The sequence below is a fragment of the Myiozetetes cayanensis genome, unplaced genomic scaffold, assembly GCF_022539395.1.
Source record: "Myiozetetes cayanensis isolate MyiCay16 unplaced genomic scaffold, myiCay2020 scf57, whole genome shotgun sequence".
In the NCBI taxonomy this organism is placed as follows: Eukaryota; Metazoa; Chordata; class Aves; order Passeriformes; family Tyrannidae; genus Myiozetetes; species Myiozetetes cayanensis.
This window is the reverse complement of record NW_026087820.1, coordinates 194225-212055: the sequence shown is the minus strand read 5'-3', so window position 1 is coordinate 212055 and position 17831 is coordinate 194225. Positions and strand designations below refer to the sequence as shown.

General features: G+C 57.3%; 1 protein-coding gene across 3 annotated transcripts in view; it reads left to right on the top strand.

Annotated features, from left to right (window-relative positions):
• Positions 1-17831, top strand: part of AGAP3 (ArfGAP with GTPase domain, ankyrin repeat and PH domain 3) — a 105899-nt gene that overhangs the window by 30739 nt on the left and 57329 nt on the right. For all 3 annotated transcript variants that reach the window (XM_050334637.1, XM_050334636.1, XM_050334638.1), the window contains exons 2-6: positions 9365-9423; positions 12890-12977; positions 13166-13251; positions 13410-13551; positions 14903-15037. In XM_050334637.1, coding sequence (XP_050190594.1) covers positions 9365-9423; positions 12890-12977; positions 13166-13251; positions 13410-13551; positions 14903-15037 — 510 coding nt within the window. The remainder of the gene's footprint in view (positions 1-9364; positions 9424-12889; positions 12978-13165; positions 13252-13409; positions 13552-14902; positions 15038-17831) is intronic.

The following is a 17831-nucleotide window of genomic DNA, read 5'->3' as shown; positions in this document are numbered from 1 at the left end:
CCCTGCACCTGTGGGACCTGCAGGGACAGGCGGCTGAGGCCTCTCCTGGCCGAGATCTTGGGCTGGACACAGGCATCTGATTCTGTCCCTGTGCTCTGGGGTTTGTGCTCGACTGTGGTGAGTTTGTGCGAGCATTCCTGGTGCCGTGGGCATTGCCACGGTCAGCGGTGCTGGAGCAGCCGTGGTGTGGCTGCCTGGGAGGAGGTGCTCCAGGGTCCAGTTCCCTTGCTGGCCATACACCTGGAAGTCAAGTGCATGTGTCCCACGTCCTGCTTGCCCCAGTGGTGTCCCAGCAAGGGCAGGGAGGGATGAGCCTCGTGCAGTGGCACTGGGGGAGCAGAAGCTAGGTAGGAAGCATAGGAAGCGGGGTGCTGTTGGTGGGCTTCTGAGCAGGTGGGACTGTTTGGGAGGTTGCCAGAGCAGAGATGCAGAGCAGCACGGTGGGTTGGGGAGCACAGAAATGGGCCTGCACCACCCTCCTGTGAGCAGCTCCCTGGTGCCAGGCCCCATCCCGACGATTCTCTGCTGGGATCGTTCTCAAGGCTGAGCGGAGAACGGATGTTTGTGAGTATGGGATGCTCACTAGGTATGGGGCAGCCTTTGGAGACAGGGGTGGTGTCCCCGGTAATGCCACAGGGAGATGGGAGCCGTGGGCCTCCTCAGGGAACCCGCACTTGGTTGGGACTGGCATCTGAAACAGTCTCAGGTGCTCGATTTCAGTGTCTGGTGGGGGGTTCTCCAACATCGGGGTTGTGTGGGGCCTCAGCAAGAGCTGTATGGGCTGTGCCTCTGTGCTCTGTCCCCTTCTCGGCCCTGTGGAAGGAGCTATGGGCGAGCCCTGTGGCCTGGCAGGGCTGGGAGGCGAGAGCAGCATCCACAGCTTTTTAAGGCATGGAACGCACGGAGCTGGGGGCTGGGCTGGGCCCCGCCACCCGCTCCCAGTGGGGCCTCGTCATGTTCCGTCGCTCTGCTCTGCGTCCAGGCGTTGTGGAGGCAGTTTCCCACTTGGCTCGTGTGCTGGAGGGACAGCTTGGGGCTGGCAGGCTCCCCAGGGAACCCGTACGCTCCTGAGGAACCTGCACACTCCTGATGCAGCAGCTTCCCAGGATAGCACTGTGCCCAGAACACTCTCCAGCAGGGTTGGCCTGCAGGGACCAGCACGGGAGCAGCTCTGCTGTTGCCCAGGGAGCTCAGGGGGCTCTTTCCTCCAGACCCTCGTGCCCTTGGGGCTTGCTGTGCTGCAGGGGAAGGGTCTGGAGGCTCCAGTGGGTGTGAGGGCTGCCGTGTGCCACGAGGCAAAGGGCTGGGATGCTCTGCACTCGCGGGGGGCCCTGGCTGGCAGGGCAGCCCGGGCAGGGTGCCGGCTGCCGGCTGGGTGGTGGGAGGTTCCCAGGCGAGGGGAGGCTGCGCTCATGGCTGGGGAATGTGGGTGTATGCGGGCAGGGAGGGCCGGGCCCTGCCCCTGCAGCGGGGGGCCTGTTCCTGCTTGCCGGCGGCTTCCAGTGGGAGCTGCGCCAGCAGCAGCCGGCTCGGCAGCCGCGCTCCCAGGGGAGCAGCCAAGGTTGGGCACTCCATTGGTGTCTTTGCCCCTCACCTGGCTGCTCCGTGGGACAGGTAGGGCTCCCGTTGGGCCCATCTGTGGGAGGCTCTGCTGAGGATTCCACGGGGAGTGCTGTGGGGTCCTTGGGCCCCTCCAGCTGTGACCAGCCAGATCATGTGGGACCGAGTGCTTGGTCACAAGGGTTAGTGTTTGCCGCCATAGATTGTGCTGGAAGCAGAGACTCAGGGATGGCCCTGACTGCCCCTGGCACTGTGGCTCGTTTTGGCAGTGAGCCCTGCCCTGGGGCTGCAGAGCTCACAGTGGGTTTGGCAGCCGAGAACACCATGCACTACCTGCCTGGTGCCTGCACAGCCCCTGTACCCACCAGACTTGTGTCCTCCTGAGGACAGGGAGGTGTGAAGAGGCAGCAGTGAAGTCTACAGAGTAAAGCAACTGCTGCTTGTCCTCTCTCATGCCCTGTCTCCCTATTGTCTCTCTGCTCAGCATGTTGGTCCCTGGGCTGTGGCTCGCTCCTGCTATGGGCCTCTGAGTGAGGGCTGGAGGAGCACAGCCTTAGTGCTGCTCTGGTGGAGCTGCTCAGGAGCTCTCATCTCTGCCCCATCCCTGTTCCAGCCTTGCAGGCCAACGGCGTTCAAAACACCCTCTCGACATCCCACAAACTTTGATGCCCCGTGTGGGTTCTGCCCACCTTGCCCTGGGAAAGCTGCTGGTACAGCCTCAACTTGCCCTCCCGGGGGGTGCAGCTGCAGCTGTGGTTATCAGCGCTTGGAAGAGCTGGATGTAGGAGTCCCGGCACAGAGCCAAGCCAGCACTCTCCCTGTTTCCAGAACCTGGAGTGGTTTGTTTACCACACGCTGTGATACCCACCCAGCACTGTGCTCTGCATGCAGACATACCCACAGAGAGCCAGGAGGATGCTCTGAGTGCTGCTCCCAGCCCTGGAGGGGTTCGGCTGGGAGAGAGCACAGGGAGGGGCGATGGGGGATTTTTGGGATTTGTTACCCCAAAAACATAAAGGGATGGTCCTTGTGTAATAGGCAAGGGAGGGCAACAGCCCTTGGGACTGGAGAGCAAAGTGAACATAGTCCGGACGGCTCGGACTGACCCAGGTGATCGTGGTTGGTGGTTCAGAGGAATGTTTCTAGGTATCCAGGTGTTGGCTGGTGCTATTCCAAAGAGGCTCTCTAATAGGCATGGGTTTGGGAAAACTGGACTGGTTAGGGATTGGAGTTGTCCCTGTGCATGGAGAGATTGTGCGAAGGGTACAGCATTTCTGATGGCTGATGTGTTCCTCACCCAAGAGAATAGCCTGAAGTTGTGTCAGGGAGATCTAGGCTGGCTCTCAGGGAAAGGTTCTTTTCCCAGAGGGTGGTCGGGCACTGAACAAGCTGCCCAGGGCATGGCATGGCCCCAAGCCTGACAGAGCTCAAGGAGTTTTGGAAAATGCTCTCAGGGACACAGGGTGGGTTTGCTGGAGTGTTGTGGGCACGGCTGAGTTGGACTCAGTGATCCTTATGGGTCCCTTCCAGTTCAGGATATTCTGTGATTCTGTGATCACAGCCATGTCCCCTCTCCCAGAGAGCCATGCCCTGCTTTTTGAGGTGCTTTGAGGTACCTCCCTTTGCTCTCTTGTGTGAAGGACTGATGTGCAGGGCATGTGAGGGAAAGCTCCTGGGAGAAGAGGGGCGTGTTTTCTCATGGATCAGGTGAAGTTTGCATAGTGAGTTGGGTAGGTCATGATAAATATCTCCTCGTGTTGGTGCCTGCCTCGGCTGAGCTGGGAGCATTGGTGGGGCTAGAGATGCCTCAGATGCTGAGGCCAGAATGGTGTCTGTACTTCAGAAAAGCTTGGAAGGTCTAGAAGGTGTCAGGGAAGGAGTTGTTGGGACAATGCTCTGGAAGGCCCAGCTCTCAGGATGAGGTCAGAGACTGTGCAGTGGGTGCAGAGGTGTCTGGCTGCAGTCACAGGCAGCCCTAGGGAGAGGGAACTCCAACCCCAGTGCCTTCAGTGTTCATCTGCCGGCACCTGTGGGGTTGCAGAGCTGGAGCTGAGGTCAGGCATGTCGGGAACAGGTTTTTGCTGGCAAGATGGGTCCTCCCTATGCTGGGTGGCAGTATCTCTGCATGTCACTCTGCTGGATTCTGCCTTCCAGCAGACGCTGTCCTTCCATCACAGGGAGGTTTGGTTTGCGTCTTTGCTCTGCCAGTGTTCGGACAGGGACTGGAAAGCAGCAGGTGCTGAGAGGTTGAAATGCCTGGATCGTCCTGAGTCCACACTGACAGCAGAGCCTGGTGATACCAACTGCTGCCGCCACGGTGTGACAGTGGAGCGAAGGTGGCAGCTCCTGATCGTGCCCTGTTTCACTGAGAGACACGGAATTATCTCCTTTCGCTGCTGCAAAGTATTCAGAGCTCTGGTGAGATGATCCTTGCCGAGATCACGTCCTGCAGCAGGTTCTTGCACTGGCTCAGTGCTGACTGGAATGCTGGCCATGCCTGTGCTAGGTCCTTAACCTGGAGAAATCTCTCTCCTGCCAGTGTTGCCAGAGCTGAGGCTTTATCAGCCTGGCCCAGGAAGGGTGGCTGTGCCCAGGAAGGGTGGCTGTGCCCAGGCACACTGCCTCTGTCGCCCTTTCATCTGCATGTGCGGGCAGGTGGGTCCATTGAACGTGGTTTGTGTGGCCTCTGCTGTGTTTGCTCAGCCTCTGACCTGGTTTCAAGGCTGGGTTTAGTGTCCAGGATTGCAGTGTCCGAAGGAGTTCCACCGTGGTTTGGATAATGAGTTGGTTAATTATTAGTTGCTGTGTGGGGAGACCAGATGTGTCTGGCATTGGCGCTTCTGAAGCACAGAGTAGATGAACCTGCTGCATCTCATCCCTTGGAGGGAGCAGCTGAGGTGAGGAGTCACGTTTGCCCAGCCAGCCCCTTCCTTCTCACAGTTTTCCTGCAGCATGTGGGTGTGAGCAGCCGTGGGTCCGTGGCTGCACCCCCTCCAAGCTTTCTGCAGGGCACGGGGGGCTGCAGTGTCTGGGTGGTGCCATGAAGGTGCTGGTCGTGCCTCCTCGGTGTATGACTCTGCTGTCCCACATCTGGGGCCTGGTCTGAGGGTTCAGGTGGTATCCAGGATAACTGACTGACGTGAGAAATGTCAGCTACAGGGAGTCTGCTCTATGTCCCTGTCTGCTCTTGTGCATGGCAGAGAATCTGCCCTACCTCCCAGATTTCCACCTTCTGCAATAGAGCCACCTATACCAGGAAACTTCTGTCAGCAGAAGATTCTGAGCATGAACCTCCTTTTCCCAGGCCTGGTCAGGCCAGACTGAGCTCCTCTCATGTGGTTGTGCTGTGGAGCCAAGGACACTGCTGGGCTGTGCTGAGGCTCTTGTGTGACAGTGGTGCTCGGAGACCACTGCTTCTTTTGGATGCACCTGGGGAAGGTGTTGAACTGCATCACAGACAATCTGGTCCTCTGTGTGATTAAACAACAAAGAGAAGAGGGAGGCAGAGTGACCAGGTGTGCTTTCATGTGGAATACCAGGGTGTGCAGCCAGTCCAGCAGTGGAGCTGAGCCAGTAAATCGTGCCTCCTCGTGCTATGTGAATGCCAGTGCTGAGGGGGAGGACAGTCCCTGCAGGTGTCACCCGCTGGAGGCAATCCCTGCTGAGCAAGCTGGCACCAGGGCCCAGGGGATGTGGGGAAGGTGCTCACACTCACCTGCCTGCCAGGATTTTGGGTAGTGCCTTTGCTCTGGGCAGGTCACCAGCAGCTCACTGAGTGCATCCACGTGGTCACTGCTTCATTCAGGAGATGATGGGGACCTCGTGGCTGTTACAGTGGGGAGCAGTGCCCAAGGGCTGGGCACCCCTGTCCCCCCTAGGCATGGCGGGTGGTTGGGGAGGGTCTGGCCACTCTGGAGGGAATGGTGCTGTTCGAGGGGAGCCCCACCCCCAAATCACCCTCCTGCAGCTGCGGACTCAGACCTTCCCAGTGCTGCTCTGGTGTGTAAGAGCCGCACAACACACAGGGTGTGCAGTGTCACACGGACAGGATTCGTAGCCATGAGTGCAGGGAATTGCCATGTGCTGCATTTTAGCAGTGAAGGATCAAGATTGGATGGACAGAGCTGATGCCAGGGTCGTGTCACTGGTATTTGGCAACTGGGTGCTTGGCCTGTGGCTGTTTTGGGTTGAGAAACTGCTCAGGAGGTACCCTTTGACAGCTCCGTGGTGCCATCCGTGCCTGCCCACACACGGAGCTTCTGGAGCTGCCAGCAGACAAGGGAAGCGAGTGTGAGAAATCGGGGGGGGGGGTGTCTGAGACCTGGAGCTGCCCCTGTGAGCATGGGTGCAGGCAGCTGCAGGGCACAGGGCACAGGTGACGTGAGAGACGAATGATGAGGTAACTTTGGGCCTGCAGATGGGCACATCCAGGCAGGTGTGGGTCCTCCAGGTGCCAGGGGCTGTGCACACATGTGCGTGTCCTTTGCGTGGTGAGAGGAGGGCGATCAGCATGTCCTGGGGCAGAGCAGGGCGTGTGAAAAGGACTGGGGGGCACTTGCAGTGACGGACTCAGTTGTGGTGTGGGCCCCACCCTGACATGTGGCAGTGGATTGTTCTCCAAACCCTCAGACCTTCCCGGACTGGCTCCTGGTCAGGAGGATGGTTGGAAAAGGCCTCAGACCATGGAGTCCAGCCATTCTCCCAGCACCACCAAGGCCACCACTGACCATGTCCCCAAGTGCCACACCCACAGGGCTTTGAAACCCCTCCAGGGATGGGAACTCCACCCCTGCCCTGGGCAGCTGTGCCAGGGCTGGACAGCTGTTTCAGAGAAGAAATTTTCCCCAATATCCAACCTAAACCTTCCCTGACACAGCTTGAAGCTATTTCCTCTTGTCCTGTCAGGTCTTGATGGTGCTGAGTACCCTGTCCAGGTGCTGGATGGGAAGTTTCCCTGGGGGGTGCAGGCAGAGGACAATGCCTATGAACACACATGGTTTCCTCACCTCCCAGGCGCTGCCGTCTTCATCCCCATCCTACAGGAGGAGACGCCTCAGGCAGCTCCACCCACTCAGCTAGGGCAGGATTGCTAGCGGGGCAGGATTGCTAGCGGGGCAGGAGAGCTAGCGGGGCAGAAGAGCGGGTTGGGGCAGTGCAAGGAGCGAGAGGTGCTTCAGATGAGCTGTTCAGAGTCAGGGTGGGGTGTCCACCTGAACAAGAGGTATTTGTTCACTTGGAGAAGTTCCTCAGTGGAGGGGTTGATGTGTGCAGGTGTGACCCAGGGTGGCAGGGACTCACAGGGGTCTTCTGCTCCTGACACCTGTGACCTTGGCTTCAGAGGGGGCCACAGAGAGCCACCCCTCACAGATCTGTGTCTTGGTAGCTTTTCCAGGCGATTGTGAAGGAATGGGGTCTCCAGCTGCACTGTGCAGAGCTGTGCCAGCACCCTGGTACGGTGCAGGCAGTGCAGGCAGCATACTGGGCTGTGCTGGGACCCGTGGGCAGTGCTGGGACCCGTGGGCAGTGCTGGGACCCGTGGGCAGTGCTGGGACCCGTGGGCAGTGCTGGGACCCGTGGGCTGTGCTGGGCTGTGCTGTGATCCACAGGCTGTGCTGGGACCCGTGGGCTGCTGGTGCCGTATGTGCCGGGTAGGTCACGTTCAGGCCTGGCAGACGCTGGGAGAGGTTGGGCTGAAGTGCAGGCTGTGCCTGGTGTTTCATGTTAAGTGTGCTGAGGGTAGTGAGGAGTTGGGGGTGTGTGGCTGAGCACAGTCCTGTTGGCCTTGTGTCACCAGCGTTTGTTTGTGTTAAGGTTTATTCAGAGGCCTTCACAGCAAGTCAAAAATCAAAGCGTTGAGAACAAACTCCTGAACCCAGGTTAAAAACCAAACAAGGATCTGTTGGGACAGCTGGCACAGGATGCAGTTGGCAACAGTCAGAGCATTTTGTCCTGGAAACAGTCAGAGCAGTTTGTCCTGGGCACCTGTGAGCAGATCCAGCTCACCTGAGAGCCCAGCCTGTCCTCTCCAGGGTTCTCCCTCCCTCTACTCCTTCCCAAGGCTGGTCACTGAGAGCGTGTGTCTTGTGCTCTGCTCAGAACCCCTCAAAAACTTGCTGTGTGTAGTGAAACAGCGTGAATGTGGTGCTTGGTCCCCTGAGGGAGTGCTGGGAAGGCCTGGATGGTGCTTTATCCATCACCTTACCTGTCAAAGGAACTCCGTGGCACAGAAGTCCCAGGTGAAGGTGACAAGTTTTTTTTAGACCCAGTGATGCAGTTGGAAACACAGGTGTGCTATTACCTTTTGGAAAGGGCTCAAGAATGTATCATTTTCTTCCTGACTGATGGGTTGTTTTAATAAAAAATTTACCTCTGCCTAAAAAAAGAAAGGGCAGGTGAAAGACACTGCAGAGAAATGATTCCTCCTCCGAATCCTCAGGATGGCTATAAATAATCTTGTGTTCTTGGAGCAGACCTGGGTGTTTGCTCCTGGCAAAGGATTGTTCCTAAATCAGCCATGGAAGGTAAACTCCAGGTATGAGCACCGTGTTGTCCCAGAGGAACCTGCCGTGGCCCACAGGGCCCAAGGACTGCACAAAGCCGGGATGAAGGCACAGTGCCGGGTCATCAGGTCGCTGTTTGTCCCCTCACGGCCATTTAGCACCTGTGGGCCAGGAAGGGCAGAGCCTAGCCAGCCTCTTCCCCACAGCTTTGGGCTGCGTGTCTCCCACCAGTGCCCGCTGAGGTGAGACAAGGCTTCAGCCTGGAGATGGAGGAAGGGCTGGAGCTGTTGGGTGCCCAACCTCCCCTTGGGAGTTCCGAGGGCCAGAACATGAGCCCAGGCCACCGTGTCTGATCACTAACTGTGATTGGGTTTGGTGGATTCACCACTTCCCTTGTGAGCCCATCTCAGATTCCTATTCTTGCAATAGTCCATGGCCACAGATTCAGCAGGTTTCTTACAGGCTCCTGGAGTTGCAGAGCTCCCACAGGTTTCCAGTCTCCAAAAATCCTTTCTGTTCATACACGATGAACACACAGACATGCATGTTCAGGCCCTGCCCTGGAGCAGGCCTTGGATGGAGCGACGGCCTCACCGAGGTGAATGAGGGACTCGGGATTGTCGGGAGGGACTCCTGGTGCTCAAGGTGTTCTCCAGGCTGCTGCGCCTCCTGCAGTGAGTCTGTTTCCATTTGGGAAGTCTGTCTCATCAGTTTCTGGAGTTGGTTGGGATGGAAATGAGCATTTCGGAGCTCTGGCAGGCCAGGGGTGTTTCCTGCGTCGTTCAAGCCGTGCTGGATTGCCACAGCCTCCGTAAGCCTGTTGCAGTGTGCTGCCAGTTCCATCATGTGCAATAACTGATTGTGTTTGCGTTCAGCCAGAAACGTGGATGATGTCCTGCCATCAGCTCCTCATCCACTCAACCTGCGGCATGCCGGGGCAGGGCTCGGGGTGCTGGCCTGTGCCCTCGGCTCTGGGGTCCTGTGCAACCTGTGCTCTGAAAAGGGTGTCTTCCCTTGTCCTCTGTGCCTCAGGGCAAGGGATGCTAAAGGGGTTTTTGTGCTCCTACAGGGCATGAGGCAGGGTCCCATCCTGTGGTGCCCAGGCTTTGCCCTGCCACATTGCCCTTGGCTTGGCCACCCCTCCCCATCCAGGGCTCTGGTGCAGCTTTGTGTCTCTGGATGGGGTGGAAGGGAGGGAAGAGCCATAAACCTGCCTGGAGGGAGCAGGGAGAGCATGGCAAGATCCTTGTTGGGATCTTGATGGCAACTGTGGTGACCTCATGATTTCTCCTCTGTGTTTGCAGATTCGTTTGTGAACAGCCAGGAATGGACCCTGAGTCGCTCGGTGCCTGAGCTGAAGGTGGTGAGTACTTGCCGCTCATGCCGCGGTTACTCCTGGTTCCCCAAATCCTGTGGGATGTGGTCTCTGGCTGGGGGCTGCCTGTGGCCCTTCTGCCTCCAGCACAGCCCCTTAGGATGGGACAAGGCCAGTACTGTGGGCACTGGGGTGGCCTGGAGGGGATGGTAGGGTGGGCAGGATGCTGCAGGTGCTCCTCATTTGTGTCTGTTCTCAGAGCCCTCAGCGATCTGTTCCCCTGCTCTGCTCTTACTGCACTCTCTGTGCCAGCCCTCAGCTCCCTGTGCAGGCTCATGGTGTGTCTCTTTCTGCCCTTTCTCCCTTTGACCTTTTCTCCCTTCAGCCTTTGCAAGATTAACTTTTTTCAATGTTACTCCAAGAAACAAAAGATCAAAATTCTTTTTGCAAAGCATTCCAGCACCGTCCTGCCATAGTGTCTCTTACCTGCAGTGAAGTGAAAATCAAAACAAACTTTGAATATGCATTTGTTAGTTTGCCTGTGAAATCTGTTTCCAAAAACATTCCCGCAGCTGTTCCGTGTGACGTTAAGGCTCTGGAGGCTGCCAAGCCATGCTGACAGCTAAACCATCCCAGAGCTTTTAGTTCTTCCTCAAGTAGCACAGCCCTTTTCCCATGTTTTCCATGACCTCTGAGGATCTCTGTTGCTCCGGGGTTTCATCCGGCCAGTGCAGCTCTTCTAAAAGCCTGGAGGCCTTTCAGAGTCCTGATTCAGAGTCACAGGATCATTTGGGTTGGAAAAGCCCTCTAAGGCTGTTGAATCCACCTGTTGCCCCAGCACTGCCAAGGCCACCACTGGCCATGTCCCCAAGTGCCACATCCACAGGGCTTTTAAATCTTTCCAGACATGGGGTCTCCACCCCTACCCTGGGCAGCTGTGCCAGGGCTGGACAGCTGTTTCAGGGAAGAAATTTCCCCAGTATCCAACCTAAACATCCCCTGGCACAATTTGAGGCTGTTTCCTCCTGTCCTGTCCCTTGTTCCCTAGGAGCAGAGCTTGACCCCCGTCAGAGCTTGACCTCCTGTCCTGTGGGAGGGACAGAGGGCATGGAGCTGCTTGAAAACTGGAAGGGAGTGAAGCCTGGGAATGTTTCTTTTGGGAGTAAGCACTGGGCCTCTCTGCAGGAAGGACACTGAGGGACTGGAGCATGTCCAGGGAAGGGAACAGAGCTGGGGATGGGGCTGGAGCACCAGGAGTGGCTGAGCAAGCTGGGAGGGCTCAGCCTGGAGAAGAGGAGGCTCGGGGGGACCTTCTCACTCACTGCAATTCCCTGACAGGAGGGTGAAACCAGAGGGATGGGTTGGGCACCTATGCTACCTCCTGGTTCTGTTCCTCAGGACTGTCAGTTCTAGGGGAGCTGGTTTGAGCTCCAGGTGAGCCTGAGGACAGGACAGGGCAGAGCAGCAGGATTTCAGTGAGATGCAGGTCAGGGTTTGGACTATGTGCAAACAAAGTGTAACTGCAGCCTCTGTCCAAGTTTTAGAGCTAAATGCCATCAGAGTGCTTACCTCTGGTGTGGTGTGGGGCCATCACTGCCAGGTGGCCTTGGGAGCTGCTCCGTTGGTAGAAGTGGTCCCAGGGACTGGAGCCATGGCCAGCCTGGCACTGAGCCCCTAAGCTGCCTGCCTGGCACAGGGGTCTCCACAGTTTATTCTGTGGAGACCTTCTCCTGTACTCCCACCTGGAGTGCTGTGTCCAGGTCAGGGACCCCCAACACAAGACAGACATGAACCTGTTGGAGTGAGTCTGGAGGAGGCCCCGGAGCTGCTCTGAGGGCTGGAGCCCCTCTGCTCTGGAGCCAGGCTGGGACAGCTGGGGGGGTTCTCCTGGAGAAGAGAAGGCTCCAGGGAGAACTGAGAGCCCCTTGCAGGGCCTAAAGGAACTCCAAGAGAGCTGGAGAGGGACTGGGGACAAGGGGCAGTGTCTTCTTACTGCCAGAGGGCAGGGCTAGATGGGATATTGGGAAGGAATTCTTGGCTGTGAGGGTGGGCAGGCCCTGGCACAGGTTGCCCAGAGAAGCTGTGGCTGCCCCTGGATCCCTGGAAGTGTCCAAGCCCACGTTGGAGTAACCTGGTCTAGTGGAAGGTGTCCCTGCCCATGGCAGGGGGTGGCACTGGATGAGCTTTAAGGGCCCTTTCAACCCAAACTATTCTGATTCTGTGATTCCCTGTCTCTGGTTAGATCTCAGGGGCAGGGGGGGAGGGCTTGGCCTCAGGACCGGCTGTTGGCGTTGTCGGTAACGTGGGCACAGTGTTGGTGCAGCTCTTGGGTCCATGCAGGCCCTGTGGCTCTGGAGACACGTGTGCAGGAGGGGAGGGCACAGCCCAGTTCATGTTCTCTGTGTTCTGACCTGTCTGAACGCGCTGTCGGGGACCTGTAGTTGCTGTGGCAGGTGACAGAGCTGGCAGTGGTGCCTGCAGCCCGGGCATGCCCGTGGGAGCATGCTGGTCTGTGCTCCCCGGTCCTGCTGCGTGCTGGCTCTGTGGGCACAGCAGGAATTGGCACATGGAATGGTGTCCTGCGCTCTGGCAGCGTGGTCTGTGCCATCAGAATGCCGGCTGCTGCTGGGCTGGTGCCTCTCTGCCTCTCTCCGGGAGCGTGTGGGTGGCCCAGGGCAGGACCCAGGGCAGGACCCGGAGCAGTGGAAGTGTTCAAGCACCTGGCTGAGAGCTGGAGAACCTGCCTGGTGGTGACTCACCTGCCGAGCTCATCCCTGTGCCTGGAAAAGTTTGGCTGTAAACTTCTCTTTGGTGGCAGAGGCAGCTTTAGCATTGCAGCTGCTCCTCACCCTACATTTCTCAGCATGTAAGTGCAGCTGTAGAGGATCACAGAATCCCTGAGGTTGAAAAAACCCTCTAAGATCACCAAGTCCCACCATTAACCCGCACCACCACCACCATGCTCACCACTAAACCATGTTCTTAAGTGCATCCACACATTCCTTGAACAATTCCATGGGTAGGGACTCTACCCCTGCCATGGACAGACTGTGCCAGGGATGGACAACCCTTTCCATGAAAATATTTTCCTGATATCCGACTTAAACCTGCCTTGGCACAACTCGAGGCTGTTTGCTCTTGTCACTTGTTCCCTGAGAGCAGAGCCCACCCCCCACTTGGCTCCACCCTCCTCTCAGGGAGTTGTAGAGAGCAAGAAGGTCCCTCCTAAGCCTGTTTTTCTCCAGGCTGAGCCCCCCCCAGCTCCCTCAGCTGCTCCTCATCAGACCTCTGCTCCAAACCTTTCATCACAAACCTGCTCCCACAACCAGTGTCTTTAAACCATCGGGAAGACACTGATGCCAGGCAGGGCTGGGCTCTCTGACTGACCCATCCTGGGACACCCAGCTCTGTTCCATGGCAAATCCGAGAGTGCTGGTGGTGCCACCTCACAGGGGCGGCCTCGTGTAGAGGGACATGTGCTGGGCACAACAGGTGACATGTGCCTCTGTTCCAGGGCATTGTGGGAAACCTGTCCAGCGGCAAGTCAGCCCTGGTGCACCGTTACCTGACCGGCACCTACGTTCAGGAGGAGTCTCCAGAGGGTAAGGTTTGGTTCCTCAGGTGCCTGGGGGTGGGCGAGGTCCTCTCTCCTCTCCCCAGTGCTGAAGATGACCCCCATCCCTGCACCTCTCTGCTGCTGCCACGGGGCTCTGCAGCTCCCCTGGCCCTCGTTTGGGGTGTCCCCTGCCTGCTCCCCCTCGCTGACCAGTGGCTTTGCTGTTCTCCCAAGGTGGCCGGTTTAAGAAGGAGATCGTGGTGGATGGTCAGAGCTACTTGCTGCTGATTCGAGATGAAGGGGGCCCCCCTGAACTCCAGGTAGGAGACCTGTCCCTCCCCACTCCCTCCTGGGGAGGCATCTGCCAAGCCTCCTCCTGGGATCCAACTGTGGGGGTACCCTTTCTGATGGCTCTGGAGCCTGGGCTCTGGCTGCTCTCCCGGGCTGTAATCCCTGTAATCCTGTCCTATCTCCTCAGTTTGCTGCCTGGGTCGATGCTGTGGTGTTTGTCTTCAGCCTGGAGGACGAGATCAGCTTCCAGACCGTCTACAACTACTACCTGCGGCTCTGCAGCTACCGGAACACAGCGGAGGTGCCGATGGTGCTGGTGGGCACACAGGGTGAGAGCGGGGCCTGGGCTTCCCCCCACACCCCTGGCCTCGGGCAGGAGCACTGGTGATGTGTGTCTCTTGGCCCCTGGGGGGGTGCCAGCCCTGCAAGCGTGTCAGGGGATCCTGGTCTGTGAGCCCTACGTGGGGCTGAGGGGTGCTGAGGCCCCAGCCCAGGGCCCTGAGGAGGTGATTCCTGCTCAGACCATCTCAGCTTTCCCACAGGGAGCTGCCTCACTCTGTGGAATCCCTTTCCTCATGGAGATGTCCAGACCTCCTAGTGCTGCCTCCTCCCACTCTGCCAGCAAAGGCAGGAGGGAGCCTGGGGCTGCAGACTTATCTGCGTGACAGCAGAAAGTGGCAGCAAGGCATGGATGTGAGGAAGAACTGTCGTGGCAGGACCCAGTTCCTGAGCAGTGTGACCTGTTCCTGGGCAGGAAGAAGCTCTGAGGCCAGGAAGGCAGAGACAGTGGTGGGGAGACACAGGGGATCTGCTCCAGACCCTAGATTGAGAGCAGAACAAAGTTGTTAAACACTGGATATTTAAAGACTGTGGAATGAATTCTAGGACTGAGTGATCTCGGCTCAGGACAGGACTGGGGAGGCAGCATGTGCTGTGGAGGTGCAGCAGTAGGGACAGATGGCAGGGGATTCGGTGGCCACTGTTGTTGCAGACATAGAGCCAGGTGAGGTCACAGCCTTGGTACAGTCACACGACCCTCTGGAGAGTCCAAGGAGAGGCTCCTCACAGCGTGGTCCTAGTGTTCCTTCGGCCCCTCCTGAGAGAGTTTGTTTGCAACCCCCACTTGTCCCTGGCTTATGTTCAAGGAGTTGGATTCCTTTTGGGAAGGAAGTTTTTCCTAAACAGACAAGCACTTGGCAGCCATCTGGGATACAAGCTGAGCCTGTATTTTAGAGCTGTCCTCCAAGGCCTCAGCTGTGGGGACATCCCAGCAGAGCCAACTTCCCCATTAACCCAGGAGGATTTCTCCTTTGGATTCTTTTACATGTAGAGTTTGGCCATGAGCCCTAAAATAATGGAGACTGACAAATCCATTTTACTCAGGGGCTGGGACTGCCTGGCCTTGCCCCCCACACCTCCCACGGGGTTCTGCCTCTGTCTGCTGAAACCTCAGTGGCTGGGTGGTTCAGGGAATCGAATCAGGTTCATTTACAGAGATTCATCCATTTTTCTACAAATGTGGGACTCTCAGGCATTTGTGGGGGGTTCCTATGGAGGTGGTTCCTCTGTGTGAAAAGAGGGAGGGAGGCCAGGAGACCTGGGACCTGTGAACCTGTGGATAAGTGGGATCAGTGGGACATGGCTCCCTGCTCTTTAACCCCCCGTCCCTCTGGTTTGCAGATGCCATCAGTGCCACCAACCCGCGGGTCATCGATGACTCCCGGGCACGGAAGCTCTCCAACGATCTGAAGCGCTGCACGTACTACGAGACCTGTGCTACCTACGGCCTGAACGTGGAGAGGGTCTTCCAGGACGGTAACTGCAGCCGGGACAGGGTGTCTGGGCAGGACAGGGCAGCAGTGCAGACCCGTGGAGGGGCTTGGGCTGCCCTGGGCTGAGGGCATTGGGCACCCGCTCATGTGCACACACAGACCTGGTGCAAGGGGCAGGACGTGCTCCGTGTGCAGGGTGTGTAAGGACACCTGTGTGTGGCATGTGGGTGTGCTTGAGGGGCCACAGAGCGGGGCTGGGCAAGACCTTCTGCCCCTCTTGCAGGGGCTCCTCGTGGGTGGATGATGGTTCCAGGGAGGCCACGGGGACAGTTGGATACCCACAGGGCAGTACAGCACTTCCTGAGCCAGTGAGGACTTAGGGGGCTGCAGAGGGGGGTTCGATGACCTTGCATGGAGGACTGGAGGAGTCACAGCAGGACCTGGAGGTGTTGAAGTCGGGGAGCAGCACCTGAACAGCCGGATGGTGCAGTTGTTTCTCGTGGGAACAGTGTGGGAAAGCCTTCCTGCTGAGGCTTGGAGAGTGGTCTACAAGAGTGATGCTGAGGGGTGACAGGGAACCTGCACCATCTCCTGTAAGTTTGCAGAATGCTTAAATAAACCAGGGTCCTGCCCCAAATGGGACTCTGTGTTCCCTCTAGGGACAGGACAAGGGGGAATGGCCTTAAACTGAGCAAATAGGTTTAGATGAGATATCAGGAAGAAATTTTTCTCTGTGAGGATGGGCAGGCCCTGGCACAGGTTGCCCAGAGAAGCTGTGGCTGCCCCTGGATCCCTGGAAGTGTTCAAGGCCAGTCTGGACAGGGCTTGGAGCAACCTGGTCTAGTAAGATGCATCCCTGCCCGTGGCAGGGGGTGGAACAAGATGAGCTTTAAGGTCCCTTCCAACCCAAAGCAGTCTGTGATTCTATGGTTCCTTTATTGCCCCCTTCTCCTTCTTGTGTTCTGGTAGTGCTGCTGGGGTTCTGTGTTCAGCACATGAGGAGGGGGCTGTGCAGGCCTGAAGGTTGGGCAGGATCCGTGTTCCATGGAAGGGTCTGTGTGGAGCTAAAGACTGGGCAGGACAAAGCTGCTTTTGGGCAGGAGAGCTGTGCTGGTGGTGTTTGCAGGTGGAACAGACACATGAAGTGTAGAAATTCTGATGCCTGAAGGCAGGAATTCAGCTGGGGTCATTGCAACACAGCGAGACCGACTGAGGACAGACACAGGACTGATTCTGTCACCGGCCTCAGGTGGCTCCAAGCCAGACCTGGTGATCTTCCTTCCCCTTCCTGAGCCTATGCCCTTCAGTCATCTTAAGCTGTGGCTAAGGGTTACAGTCACAGTGGTGATTTCTTACACAGAAACATGTGGAGATGCTCCTGCTGCTGCTCTGGGACCGTCTCAGTGGTCAGACCCACCTTCCAAGCTGTCCCACGTGGCAGGGACCCCTCAACATCCAGCAGCCTCTGCACCAGTTTGATATTTCTGGGGAAACTGGGTTGAGTCTGTTGGGCAGGTCTGTTGTGATACCACCTTCCTCCTCCTGAGCAATGGAGGAATGGGTGGAAGGAACAGTGTGAATAGCTGAGGACAGTGAGCTGGAGGGGAGCATCTGCCAAACCAGTTGGGATATTTGCAGAGCAAACCTGGGGAGAGCAGCAGCATCAGGGCTGTGAGCATGGCTGATCCTGGCTCTGGAGAGCATTTGGTACTGAGTGTCACCAGATCTGCTCAGCTTGTTCCTTCCATCAGGTTCTGTTGTGCCCACTCTGTAGGGCAGCATAGCAAGGAGCAGCAGCTGAAGGGCTGGGAAGGCGCTACAGGATAGGAGTGGCTGTTAGGAGCTGCTTATCCTTTTCTGTCTCAAGATGGAATGATTTGTGCTCTGGGGTTATTTCTCCCTCTCTTGACCCTGTAGCCCAAACACCACAACTTCAGCAGCACTATATGTGAGGTGGACTGGGCTCTCAGTGCCAGCACTGTGTCCCAGGCATGGTGGAAGACCTGGAGTTGCTGGCTGAGGGCTCTGGAGTGACCACCTGCAAGGTGCTGGGCTCCATCCCTGCCTGGACTCAGCCATGGGCCATACATGGGGCCAGGGAGGCGGCAAGGGAGACGAACTGTCCCTGTGAGGAGCCATGAGGCTGAGGAGACCCAGGAGTGTGGCAATCTGCTCACACAGACCTAGTGTTGGTCTGGGCAGAGGCTGGTGCTGGGTGAACAAGGAGTGTGGGCAGCTGTGATGGGAAGGTGAGGCTGTTCCTGGCAGAGGAAGCAGGAGTGCCAAGTTGAAATCTGGATGGATTCATGCTTTCGTATAGATCAGCAGGAGGAGGCACTGGAGCCTGTTCAGACCTGGATGTCAGCACTTCAAAAGGATGCAGAGAGGCTGAGAAAGTTAAAAAAAGAAAGCTACAAAAATTAATCAAAAGCTGGAAAAAATACCTGATGTGAGTTACTACAAGAGTCATCCATTCAGGAAATCAAGAAGCTCGAGAGGAGACTTTTATTATGGGAGTAACTATGTACCCATCTACATGGGAAGAGATCCCAGATGGGAGACTGCAGGTTGGGACAGAGCTTGTGCTAGAAGCCCCAGCCAAATGAATTCAAATTTTAAAGAGTTCTTACTGATTTTATTCATAATTTTATTCATTAGCTGTTGGGAAAAATGCGTGAGGAGGTCCCGTATCCTGCCTCTCTTGTGCTTTCTCCCAACCAGACCGAGTCCCTCACTGGGGGAGTCCTGCTGTTTGCTCCAATGGCTGGTGTCGTGGTGACCGTGCTCCTGCCGAGTGCTCTGGGGCTCTGGAGAGAGCCGAGTGGGAACTGGGAGCT